The sequence below is a fragment of the Procambarus clarkii genome, chromosome 14 (genome assembly GCF_040958095.1).
Source record: "Procambarus clarkii isolate CNS0578487 chromosome 14, FALCON_Pclarkii_2.0, whole genome shotgun sequence".
NCBI lineage: Eukaryota > Metazoa > Arthropoda > Malacostraca > Decapoda > Cambaridae > Procambarus > Procambarus clarkii.
In genome coordinates this window covers 40,500,388-40,512,247 of record NC_091163.1, presented here as the reverse complement: position 1 = coordinate 40,512,247, position 11,860 = coordinate 40,500,388, and the positions used below count along the sequence as shown (strand labels likewise).

Here is an 11,860-nt window from a genome sequence, read left to right as displayed (position 1 = left end):
AGTCCCTATAGCGACTATGGTAGTCTTATAGCGACTATGGTAGTCCCTATAGCGACTATGGTAGTCCCTATAGCGACTTTGGTAGTCCCTATAGCGACTATGGTAGTCCCTATAGCGACTATGGTAGTCCCTATAGCGACTATGGTAGTCCCTATAGCGACTATGGTAGTCCCTATAGCGACTATGGTAGTCCCTATAGCGACTATGGTAGTCCCTGTAGCGACTATGGTAGTCCCTATAGCGACTATGGTAGTCCCTATAGCGACTATGGTAGTCCCTATAGCGACTATGGTAGTCTTATAGCGACTATGGTAGTCCCTATAGCGACTATGGTAGTCCCTATAGCGACTATGGTAGTCCCTGTAGCGACTATGGTAGTCCCTATAGCGACTATGGTAGTCCCTATAGCGACTATGGTAGTCCCTGTAGCGACTATGGTAGTCCCTATAGCGACTATGGTAGTCCCTATAGCGACTATGGTAGTCCCTGTAGCGACTATGGTAGTCTCTATAGCGACTATGGTAGTCCCTATAGCAACTATGGTAGTCCCTGTAGCGACTATGGTAGTCCCTATAGCGACTATGGTAGTCCCTATAGCGACTATGGTAGTCCCTATAACAACTATGGTAGTCCCTATAGCGACTATGGTAGTCCCTATAGCGACTATGGTAGTCCCTATAGCGACTATGGTAGTCCCTATAGCGACTATGGTAGTCCCTATAGCGACTATGGTAGTCCCTATAGCGACTATGGTAGTCCCTATAGCGACTATGGTAGTCCCTGTAGCGACTATGGTAGTCCCTATAGCGACTATGGTAGTCCCTATAGCGACTATGGTAGTCCCTGTAGCGACTATGGTAGTCCCTATAGCGACTATGGTAGTCCCTATAGCGACTATGGTAGTCCCTATAGCGACTATGGTAGTCCCTGTAGCGACTATGGTAGTCCCTATAGCGACTATGGTAGTCCCTATAGCGACTATGGTAGTCCCTATAGCAACTATGGTAGTCCCTATAGCGACTATGGTAGTCTCTATAGCTACTATTATATAGATATATAGCTATTGGTAGTGCCTATAGCGACTACCTATAAAAGATTGTTGCCATGGTGACGAGTGATGTGTGTTGACTGATGTAGTGATGTCTCTACAGGCAGTGATGTCCAGCGGCCCCGAGTGATGTCCAGCGGCCCCGAGTGATGTCCAGCGGCCCCGAGTGATGTCCAGCGGCCCCGAGTGATGTCCAGCGGCCCCGAGTGATGTCCAGCGGCCCCGAGTGATGTCCAGCGGCCCCGAGTGATGTCCAGCGGCCCCGAGTGATGTCCTGCGGCCCCGAGTGATGTCCCGCGGCCCCGAGTGATGTCCAGCGGCCCCGAGTGATGTCCAGCGGCCCCGAGTGACGTCCAGCGGCCCCGAGTGATGTCCAGCGGCCCCGAGTGATGTCCAGCGGCCCCGAGTGATGTCCAGCGGCCCCGAGTGATGTCCAGCGGCCCCGAGTGATGTCCAGCGGCCCCGAGTGATGTCCAGCGGCCCCGAGTGATGTCCAGCGGCCCCGAGTGACGTCCAGCGGCCCCGAGTGATGTCCAGCGGCCCCGAGTGATGTCCCGCTGTGGAGGTGACCAGTGACATCACCGGCCGCCTGCGGCTCCATGATGATAGCGTGAGGTCGCTGGAGGATGGCGAGGCGCCCTCTGGTGTGGCTTGAGGCCGCAGCTGCGGTAGTGACGGCCGCAGCTGTCGTCCTGCTGGTGGGCTTCACGTGGCAGGCCAGCCAGCCCACCTTCCCGCCCCCTCCTGCCGCCCACCACCGCCGCCGCCCACCGCCCCGCGCCCACCCGGAGCTCTACCCACCCGCCGCACCTCTCCTTGACCTACCTGCGGTCTCCTTAGTGGCTAACAGTCCCGCATGCGGCACAGGGCCGCTCCTCCTGGTGCTACTGGTCATATCCCACCCCGCCCACGCCCCTCTGAGGGACGCCCACAGGACACACGCCTCCTGGCGCGCCCTGGACGCCCTGGGGGTGCGCAGGGTGTTCTTCCTGGCGGACGGCAGCAGGAGAGGGCAGCCAGAGTACCCGACGCTGCCCACCGCCGCCGTGCTGGAGGAGAGCGCCGCCCACAGGGACCTGGTGGTGGCAGACTTCCAGGAACACTACCGCAACCTGACGTACAAACACGCCCTGGCGCTCTCCTGGCCCGCGCGCTTCTGCCCGCACGCGCGCTTCATCCTCAAGATGGATGACGACATTATGGTGGATGTCTGGGGCGTGGTTGAGCTCCTGCAGGAGGGGCTGGCGGTGAACCGCTTGGGCACGGTGGTGGCTAGGGGCAGCGGCACTCTCAGCCTCGACCCCCAGGGCACGTGGGCAGCGGGGCTGGTGCAACAAGGGCTTAGACCCCAGCGGGGCAGCGGCAAGTGGCAGGTGACAGGCGCAGAATACCCAGGCAATGTGTACCCAACCTTCCTGGGTGGTTGGGCATACCTCACTACCCAACCAGCGGCGGCTGCCATCACCCGCGCCGCTGCCATCCTTCCGCCATTCTGGATAGACGACGTGCACCTGACAGGGACGGTGGCAGGGGCAGCAGGCGTGCCCAGATATGCCCTCAACGAGCACTATACCCTGCTGAGGGCAGCTGCTACCTGTTGCCTGGAGGGCCCTCTGCGGTCTGTGAGGCGCCCCGGGGGCCCAGCCGCGGCCCTCTGCGGGCTCCTGGTGGCCCCCTCCGACCGCAATGTGACGGTCCTGGAGGCCTGGCTGAGGGCAGCCTGGGCATGCCACACACGGGGGGAGTGCCCCGTGCCCCGGCCCGGCTCCTGCCCCCCCACCCGCCCTCACTATGCTGTGGGCACTGTCATTCCTCTCGCCTGATCCCCCTTATTCTGCTCGACCAGCCTTATACTGCTAGACCAGCCTTATACTGCTAGACCAGCCTTATACTGCTCGACCAGCCTTATACTGCTAGACCAGCCTTATACTGCTAGACCAGCCTTATACTGCTAGACCAGCCTTATACTGCTAGACCAGCCTTATACTGCTAGACCAGCCTTATACTGCTAGACCAGCCTTATACTGCTAGACCAGCCTTATACTGCTCCACCAGCCTTATACTGCTCGACCAGCCTTATACTGCTCCACCAGCCTTATACTGCTAGACCAGCCTTATACTGCTAGACCAGCCTTATACTGCCAGACCAGCCTTATACTGCTAGACCAGCCTTATACCGCTCGACCAGCTTTATACTGCTAGACCAGCCTTATACTGCTAGACCAGCCTTATACTGCTCCACCAGCCTTATACTGCTCGACCAGCCTTATACTGCTCGACCAGCCTTATACTGCTAGACCAGCCTTATACTGCTAGACCAGCCTTATACTGCTAGACCAGCCTTATACTGCTCGACCAGCCTTATACTGCTCGACCAGCCTTATACTGCTCGGCCAGCCTTATATTGCTAGACCAGCCTTATACTGCTCGACCAGCCTTATACTGCTAGACCAGCCTTATACTGCTAGACCAGGCTTATACTGCTCGACCAGCCTTATACTGCTCGACCAGCCTTATACTGCTCGACCAGCCTTATACTGCTCGACCAGCCTTATACTGCTAGACCAGCCTTATACTGCTCGGCCAGCCTTATACTGCTAGAACAGCCTTATACTGCTCGACCAGCCTTATGCTGCTAGACCAGCCTTATACTGCTCGACCAGCCTTATACTGCTAGACCAGCCTTATACTGCTATACCAGCCTTATACTGCTCGACCAGCCTTATACTGCTCGACCAGCCTTATACTCCTCGACCAGCCTTATACTGCTAGACCAGCCTTATACTGCTAGACCAGCCTTATACTGCTATACCAGCCTTATACTGCTCGACCAGCCTTATACTGCTCGACCAGCCTTATACTGCTCGACCAGCCTTATACTGCTAGACCAGCCTTATACTGTTAGACCAGCCTTATACTGCTCCACCAGCCTTATACTGCTCGGCCAGCCTTATACTGCAAGACCAGCCTTATACTGCTAGACCAGCCTTATACTGCTCAACCAGCCTTATACTGCTCGACCAGCTTTATACTGCTAGACCAGCCTTATACTGCTCGACCAGTCTTATACTGCTAGACCAGCCTTATACTGCTCCACCAGCCTTATACTGCTAGACCAGTCTTATACTGCTCGACCAGCCTTATACTGCTAGACCAGCTTTATACTGCTCGACCAGCCTTATACTGCTCGACCAGTCTTATACTGCTAGACCAGCCTTATACTGCTCGACCAGTCTTATACTGCTAGACCAGCCTTATACTGCTCCACCAGCCTTATACTGCTAGACCAGCCTTATACTGCTCGACCAGTCTTATACTGCTAGACCAGCCTTATACTGCTCGACCAGTCTTATACTGCTAGACCAGCCTTATACTGCTCCACCAGCCTTATACTGCTCGGCCAGCCTTATACTGCTAGACCAGCCTTATACTGCTAGACCAGCCTTATACTGCTAGACCAGCCTTATACTGCTAGACCAGCCTTATACTGCTAGACCAGCCTTATACTGCTCCACCAGCCTTATACTGCTAGACCAGTCTTATACTGCTCCACCAGCCTTATACTGCTAGACCAGCCTTATACTGCTCCACCAGCCTTATACTGCTAGACCAGCCTTATACTGCTCCACCAGCCTTATACTGCTAGACCAGCCTTATACTGCTAGACCAGCCTTATACTGCTCGACCAGCCTTATACTGCTCCACCAGCCTTATACTGCTAGACCAGCCTTATACTGCTAGACCAGCCTTATACTGCTCGACCAGCCTTATACTGCTAGACCAGTCTTATACTGCTCCACCAGCCTTATACTGCTAGACCAGCCTTATACTGCTCGACCAGCCTTATACTGCTCGACCAGCCTTATACTGCTAGACCAGCCTTATACTGCTAGACCAGCCTTATACTGCTCGACCAGCCTTATACTGCTAGACCAGCCTTATACTGCTAGACCAGTCTTATACTGCTAAACCAGCCTTATACTGCTCCACCAGTCTTATACTGCTCCACCAGCCTTATACTGCTAGACCAGCCTTATACTGCTCGACCAGTCTTATACTGCTAGACCAGCCTTATACTGCTAGACCAGTCTTATACTGCTCCACCAGCCTTATACTGCTAGACCAGCCTTATACTGCTCGACCAGCCTTATACTGCTAGACCAGTCTTATACTGCTCCACCAGCCTTATACTGCTAGACCAGCCTTATACTGCTCGACCAGCCTTATACTGCTCGACCAGCCTTATACTGCTAGACCAGCCTTATGCTGCTAGACCAGCCTTATACTGCTAGACCAGCCTTATACTGCTCGACCAGCCTTATACTGCTAGACCATCCTTATACTGCTAGACCAGTCTTATACTGCTAGACCAGCCTTATACTGCTCGACCAGTCTTATACTGCTCCACCAGCCTTATACTGCTAGACCAGCCTTATACTGCTCGACCAGTCTTATACTGCTAGACCAGCCTTATACTGCTAGACCAGTCTTATACTGCTCCACCAGCCTTATACTGCTAGACCAGCCTTATACTGCTAGACCAGCCTTATACTGCTAGACCAGCCTTATACTGCTAGACCAGCCTTATACTGCTAGACCAGCCTTATACTGCTCGACCAGCCTTATACTGCTAGACCAGCCTTATACTGCTCGACCAGTCTTATACTGCTAGACCAGCCTTATACTGCTCCACCAGCCTTATACTGCTAGACCAGCCTTATACTGCTCCACCAGCCTTATACTGCTAGACCAGCCTTATACTGCTAGACCAGCCTTATACTGCTCCACCAGCCTTATACTGCTAGACCAGCCTTATACTGCTCGACCAGCCTTATACTGCTAGACCAGCCTTATACTGCTAGACCAGCCTTATACTGCTAGACCAGCCTTATACTGCTCGACCAGCCTTATACTGCTAGACCAGCCTTATACTGCTCCACCAGCCTTATACTGCTAGACCAGCCTTATACTGCTAGACCAGCCTTATACTGCTAGACCAGCCTTATACTGCTCCACCAGCCTTATACTGCTAGACCAGCCTTATACTGCTCGACCAGCCTTATACTGCTAGACCAGCCTTATACTGCTAGACCAGCCTTATACTGCTCGACCAGCCTTATACTGCTAGACCAGCCTTATACTGCTAGACCAGCCTTATACTGCTCGACCAGCCTTATACTGCTCCACCAGCCTTATACTGCTAGACCAGCCTTATACTGCTCGACCAGCCTTATACTGCTAGACCAGCCTTATACTGCTAGACCAGCCTTATACTGCTCGACCAGCCTTATACTGCTCCACCAGCCTTATACTGCTAGACCAGCCTTATGTCCTACAATTCAGTACCTTCCTGGCGCGCTGATATCTGTTGAGAGTCAACACATCCTGACAGGAGTAAAGCATGTCAATAGGAGAGCCAAGTCAGCAGCCAGGAATGACCGCCTGAGGTCTGGGGCCACGAAGACCAGTCTTGTTGGCCAGAAATGACGTCATCAACCACACTTCCCCGCCCCCCATCAACCACCACCACCCCATCAACCACCACCACCCCATCAACCACCACCCCCCATCAACCACCACCCCCATTACCCACCACCTCATCACCCACTAGGAGCCTCCACCAAGTGTATCACAGCTCGCTATATGTTCATAAAAACTATTCAATTATAATCTAACATTTAAATCACGGAAAATTTTGTTGAAAATTTTCAGTTTTCAATTTTGGAAACATTATATAGTAAGTTGTTATATACTGTTTATAGTAAACCCGGGCCTATAGCAGCCAGTGTTGGCAGACCTGTCGCCTCTCCTCACGTGGGCTGCCTTGTCCACCTAGACCAAGCAAGTCCTTGTGCATATCTATCTATCTATTTATCTATCTAACCACAAAAACATACGAATCCGTTATGCGTATGTATCCACGTAGAGGAAATGAAATGGAAATTCTGAACGTTCTCGTGTATATATATATATATATATATATATATATATATATATATATATATATATATATATATATATATATATATATATCTCAAAGCTTAATGCTTAATGTATTTATGTTACTGTATAATGTATATGGATATGTATATATTTTGTACAGGCTTCATAGAAATAAATATATTTTGGTCAAAATATTATATATATAAGTTCTCCTTATCTAATGATGAATACAAAATATTAAATGCTAAATATTACCTGAAATTAAAGAGAGGAATGAAACTGGGTTTATGTGGCGTAGTGGACTGCGCTGGCGAGTTACAACTTATAGGTCCCGAGTTTGGTTCCTGCGGGAACACAATTCTTTTGGCACGTTTTCTTCCACCTGATGGCTCTGTTCACCCAGCAGTAATTAGGCACCCGCGAGTTAGTCAACTGTTGTGGGGTTTCATCTGGGGGGGGGGGAGGGGAGGTGGAGAAAAGGTGTGAGGGAGTGAGGTGTGAGGGAGTGAGGTGTGAGGGAGTGAGGTGTGAGGAGGTGAGGTGTGAGGGGGGGGGGAGGGGGAGCAGCTTGGGGGATGTAGTGACTGAAGGAGTGAAAGCAGGATCAGGTAACAAGATGCTCCCTGCTGTGGCTCTCTCTGCCAGGAGCACCCGTAACTACCTCACACACACACGCACACACGCACACACGCACACACACACACACACACACACACACACACACACACCCTAACCTGCATACCATGCAAGATGATGGAGAAGATTGTGCGAAGAAAGCTAGTGGAACATCTGGAGCGAAGGAACTTTGTAACACAGCATCAACATGGGTTCAGGGATGGCAGGTCCTGCCTCACAGGGTTACTTGAATTCTACGACCAGGCAACAAAAATAAGGCAAGAAAGAGAGGGGTGGGCAGACTGCATATTTTTGGATTATCAGAAAGCCTTTGATACAGTGCCACACAAGAGGCTAGTGAAAAAGCTGGAGATGCAGGCTGGAGTGAAAGGGAAGGTACTCCGGTGGATACAGGAGTACCTAAGCAACAGGAGACAACGAGTCAGTGTGAGGGGTGAGGTCTCAGATTGGCGAGACGTTACAAGTGGAGTCCCGCAGGGGTCAGTTCTTGGACCTATACTGTTTCTGATATATGTAAATGATCTCCCAGAGGGTATAGAATCGTTTCTCTCAATGTTTGCTGATGATGCAAAATTTATGAGGAGGATTGAAACAGAGGACTATAGTAGGAGGCAACAAGATGACCTAGACAGACTGAGTGAATGGTCCAATAAATGGCTGTTGAAGTTCAACCCGAGTAAATGCAAAGTAATGAAACTAGGCAGTGGAAACAGGAGGCCAGACACAGGATACAGAATAGGAGATGAAGTACTTAATGAAACGAACAGAGAGAAAGATCTAGGAGTTGATATCACACCAAACCTGTCTCCTGAAGCCCACATAAAAAGAATAACGTCTGCGGCATATGCGAGGCTGGCTAACATCAGAACAGCGTTCAGGAACCTGTGTAAGGAATCATTCAGAATCTTGTACACCACATATGTAAGACCAATCCTGGAGTATGCGGCCCCAGCATGGAGCCCGTACCTTGTCAAGCACAAGACGAAGCTGGAAAAAGTCCAAAGGTATGCCACTAGACTAGTCCCAGAACTAAGAAGCATAAGTTACGAGGAAAGGCTGCGGGAAATGCACCTTACGACCCTGGAGGAAAGAAGAGTAAGGGGAGACATGATCACAACCTACAAAATCCTCAGAGGAATCGACCGGGTAAACAAGGATAAACTATTCAACATTGGTGGGACGCGAACAAGGGGACACAGGTGGAAACTGAGTACCCACATGAGCCACAGAGACGTTAGAAGGAACTTTTTCAGTGTCAGAGGAGTTAACGGATGGAATGCATTAGGCAGTGCAGTGATGTGGTGGAGGCTGACTCCATACAGTTTCAAATGTAGATATGATAGAGCCCAGTAGGATCAGGAATCTGTACATCAGTTGACAGTTGAGAGGCGGGACCAAAGAGCCAGAACTCAACCCCCCGCAAGCACAACTAGGTGAGTATGTACACACACACACACACACACACACACACACACACACACACACACAGAGGGACAGGACAAAGGAGGGGAGAGCCAGGGCAGCAGAGGCAAGGAGGAAGAGCAGGGAGAGAGGAGCAAACCAGGAACGCACAGCCCCCAACACAACAGTCCTAGAGACAAGAGGAGAACCCAAAACCAGCATCCCAGCAACACCAGAGTGGGGGGCCACACCACCACCCCCCTCTGCATAGAAACCCTCCCTTCCCCTCACCCTACCTGCCCCCACCCAACCCTCCCTCCCACCCCCACCCCATTCTGTCCCTGTCATCCCTTCCCCATTCCCGTCATGTCCCCCCTCCCACCTTTCCCGACCTCTCTCCCCTCCTTCTTCATCCCATACCCTCCCTATCCCTCCTCCCCCCTCACCCAGTGTCCTCCATGTCCCCCCTACCTCCTTAACCCACACCCTACCTGTCCCCCCTTCCCTTAAACCCCCCCCACCCACCCCCAAACTCCTCTGAGACCCTGCAAACCACCTCACAGATCTTCTCACCCACGGAACAGCTTCCCACACCAGCAGAATGCTCGCCAAGAGAGGGACAAGAAAATGAACAGAAGTGAAGCTTCAAGGCAATGTACACTAACATAGATGGGATTCTGTACACTCAGGTACACTGAATGATAGAGTTTATACTACACATAAGGGACATAAGTGGCCGACCCCTCACAGTGTTCAAGAGAGAACTATCAACATCAGAGGCCCGAGACTGTTCAACACGCTTCCACTACACATAAGGGACATAACTGGCCGACCCCTCACAGTGTTCAAGAGAGAACTATCAACATCAGAGGCCCGAGACTGTTCAACACGCTTCCACTACACATAAGGGACATAACTGGCCGACCCCTCACAGTGTTCAAGAGAGAACTATCAACATCAGAGGCCCGAGACTGTTCAACACGCTTCCACTACACATAAGGGACATAACTGGCCGACCCCTCACAGTGTTCAAGAGAGAACTATCAACATCAGAGGCCCGAGACTGTTCAACACGCTTCCACTACACATAAGGGACATAACTGGCCGACCCCTCACAGTGTTCAAGAGAGAACTATCAACATCAGAGGCCCGAGACTGTTCAACACGCTTCCACTACACATAAGGGACATAACTGGCCGACCCCTCACAGTGTTCAAGAGAGAACTATCAACATCAGAGGCCCGAGACTGTTCAACACGCTTCCACTACACATAAGGGACATAACTGGCCGACCCCTCACAGTGTTCAAGAGAGAACTGGATAAGCACCTCCAAAGGATACCTGATCAACCAGGCTGTGACTCATACGTCAGGCTGCGAGCAGCCGCGTTCAACAGCCTGGTTGATCAGTCTGGCAACCAGGAGGCCTGGTCGACGACCGGGCCGCGGGGACGCTAAGCCCCGGAAGCACCTCAAGGTAACCTCAAGGTCAAGGAAGGAGAACACTGGCAAAACCAGTGAATCATGGAACAGGGGATTTAGGAGCATACATAAAATCGAGTAAAAACTAGACAAAAAAACAATAACAGAGATGACAATTTAAAAAAAAAGAAAAAAGAACCTTTAGAAAAGAAAGGCAGAGCTAAAGTACACTTTGATAGTTAGATGAGACTATAAATTAACTACTGGTTATTCAGCTGTTATCCCACAGTCACCCAGGAAAGAAGTGAGGTGAGCCTCACTTGTTATCACATAAGTTTTTCCCGCGTCACACTTCCTAGCTATAATTTTACCATCTCGCACAAAACAATGTTTAATTACAGGGGAAGTTTTGCAGATTCCACGTAGTTTAAATAAGAAAATTTGTCTGAACTTGGTCAGACATTCATTCACATAAACAGTGGATTTACTGGCGACTGCGGACCTGATAAGGTCTGACTTGTAAGAGCAGCTATCTAGTTTGACACGATTTTTCCTGTTATTTGAACCAGATGATTTGATACCCACTCTATAAGCTGACTTGATGTCACTTGCTTGCATTGTATATCTCATCATATTCCGCAAGTCCTGGATCACGATGGCAGCACAGTCTTCTCCTTCACATTCTTGGGGGAAAGTCTCGTGAAGAGATAACGACAGACTCAAGTAGTTTATGTTGGTCTGATCCATCTTGGGTAACAGTGTGTTGCTGTTGTAGGGTGTTAAGATGGTTTTTAAACTTTTATAACATGTCTTCCTGCTTCTTAGTGGTTTCTTCTGGGTTAATGTTAGTAACTGTGTTCTTAAGAGAGCTTAATTTCTGTTGGAGGAGGTCGACTCTGGTAGACAGATCTCGATAAGTCCTGAGCCTGGCTGTAGCCTCACCTTGCAGGTTCATGAGTAATGTCCACTGCTCTCGGATTACTGCCATCTGTTCCTCGTGTATTTGGGTTAATAACCTGAGCCAGGGGTTATCAACAGAGCGCTTGAAGTCAGAACAAGAGGCGGCAGCTCGTTTAGGTTGATCCATACGGTTATTAATTGATGCATGGCCCGTGTCACCGACGTCGCTCCACCCAGCTGTGATGTTTTGATATTGTTGTCAAGGGTACATACGCCAGGCTGCGAGCAGCCGCGTCCAACAGCCTGGTTGATCAGTCTGGCAACCATGAGGCCTGGTCGACGACCGGGCCGCGGGGACGCTAAGCCCCGGAAGCACCTCATGGTAACCTCAAGGTAAGGTAAGGGGAGAGTCCGTGCCCCCCCCCACCAGGGGCCCAGAGGGTCTCATATGAGACATATGAGTCTCTGGAGTTATGTTTGGTGTCATGTCTACTCTCTGGTCGTTATAGAC

The 11,860-nt window shown here is 51.0% G+C and overlaps 1 protein-coding gene across 1 annotated transcript in view; it reads left to right on the top strand.

The window, feature by feature from the left end:
- The window catches only part of LOC138364611 (beta-1,3-galactosyltransferase 4-like), a 34,060-nt gene extending 26,875 nt beyond the window's left edge, over nt 1-7,185 (top strand). The window contains exon 2 of the mRNA XM_069324528.1: nt 1,152-7,185. Coding sequence (XP_069180629.1) covers nt 1,675-2,871 — 1,197 coding nt within the window. The 5' untranslated portion in view covers nt 1,152-1,674 and the 3' untranslated portion in view covers nt 2,872-7,185. The remainder of the gene's footprint in view (nt 1-1,151) is intronic.
- Nucleotides 7,186-11,860: the final 4,675 nt, after the last annotated feature.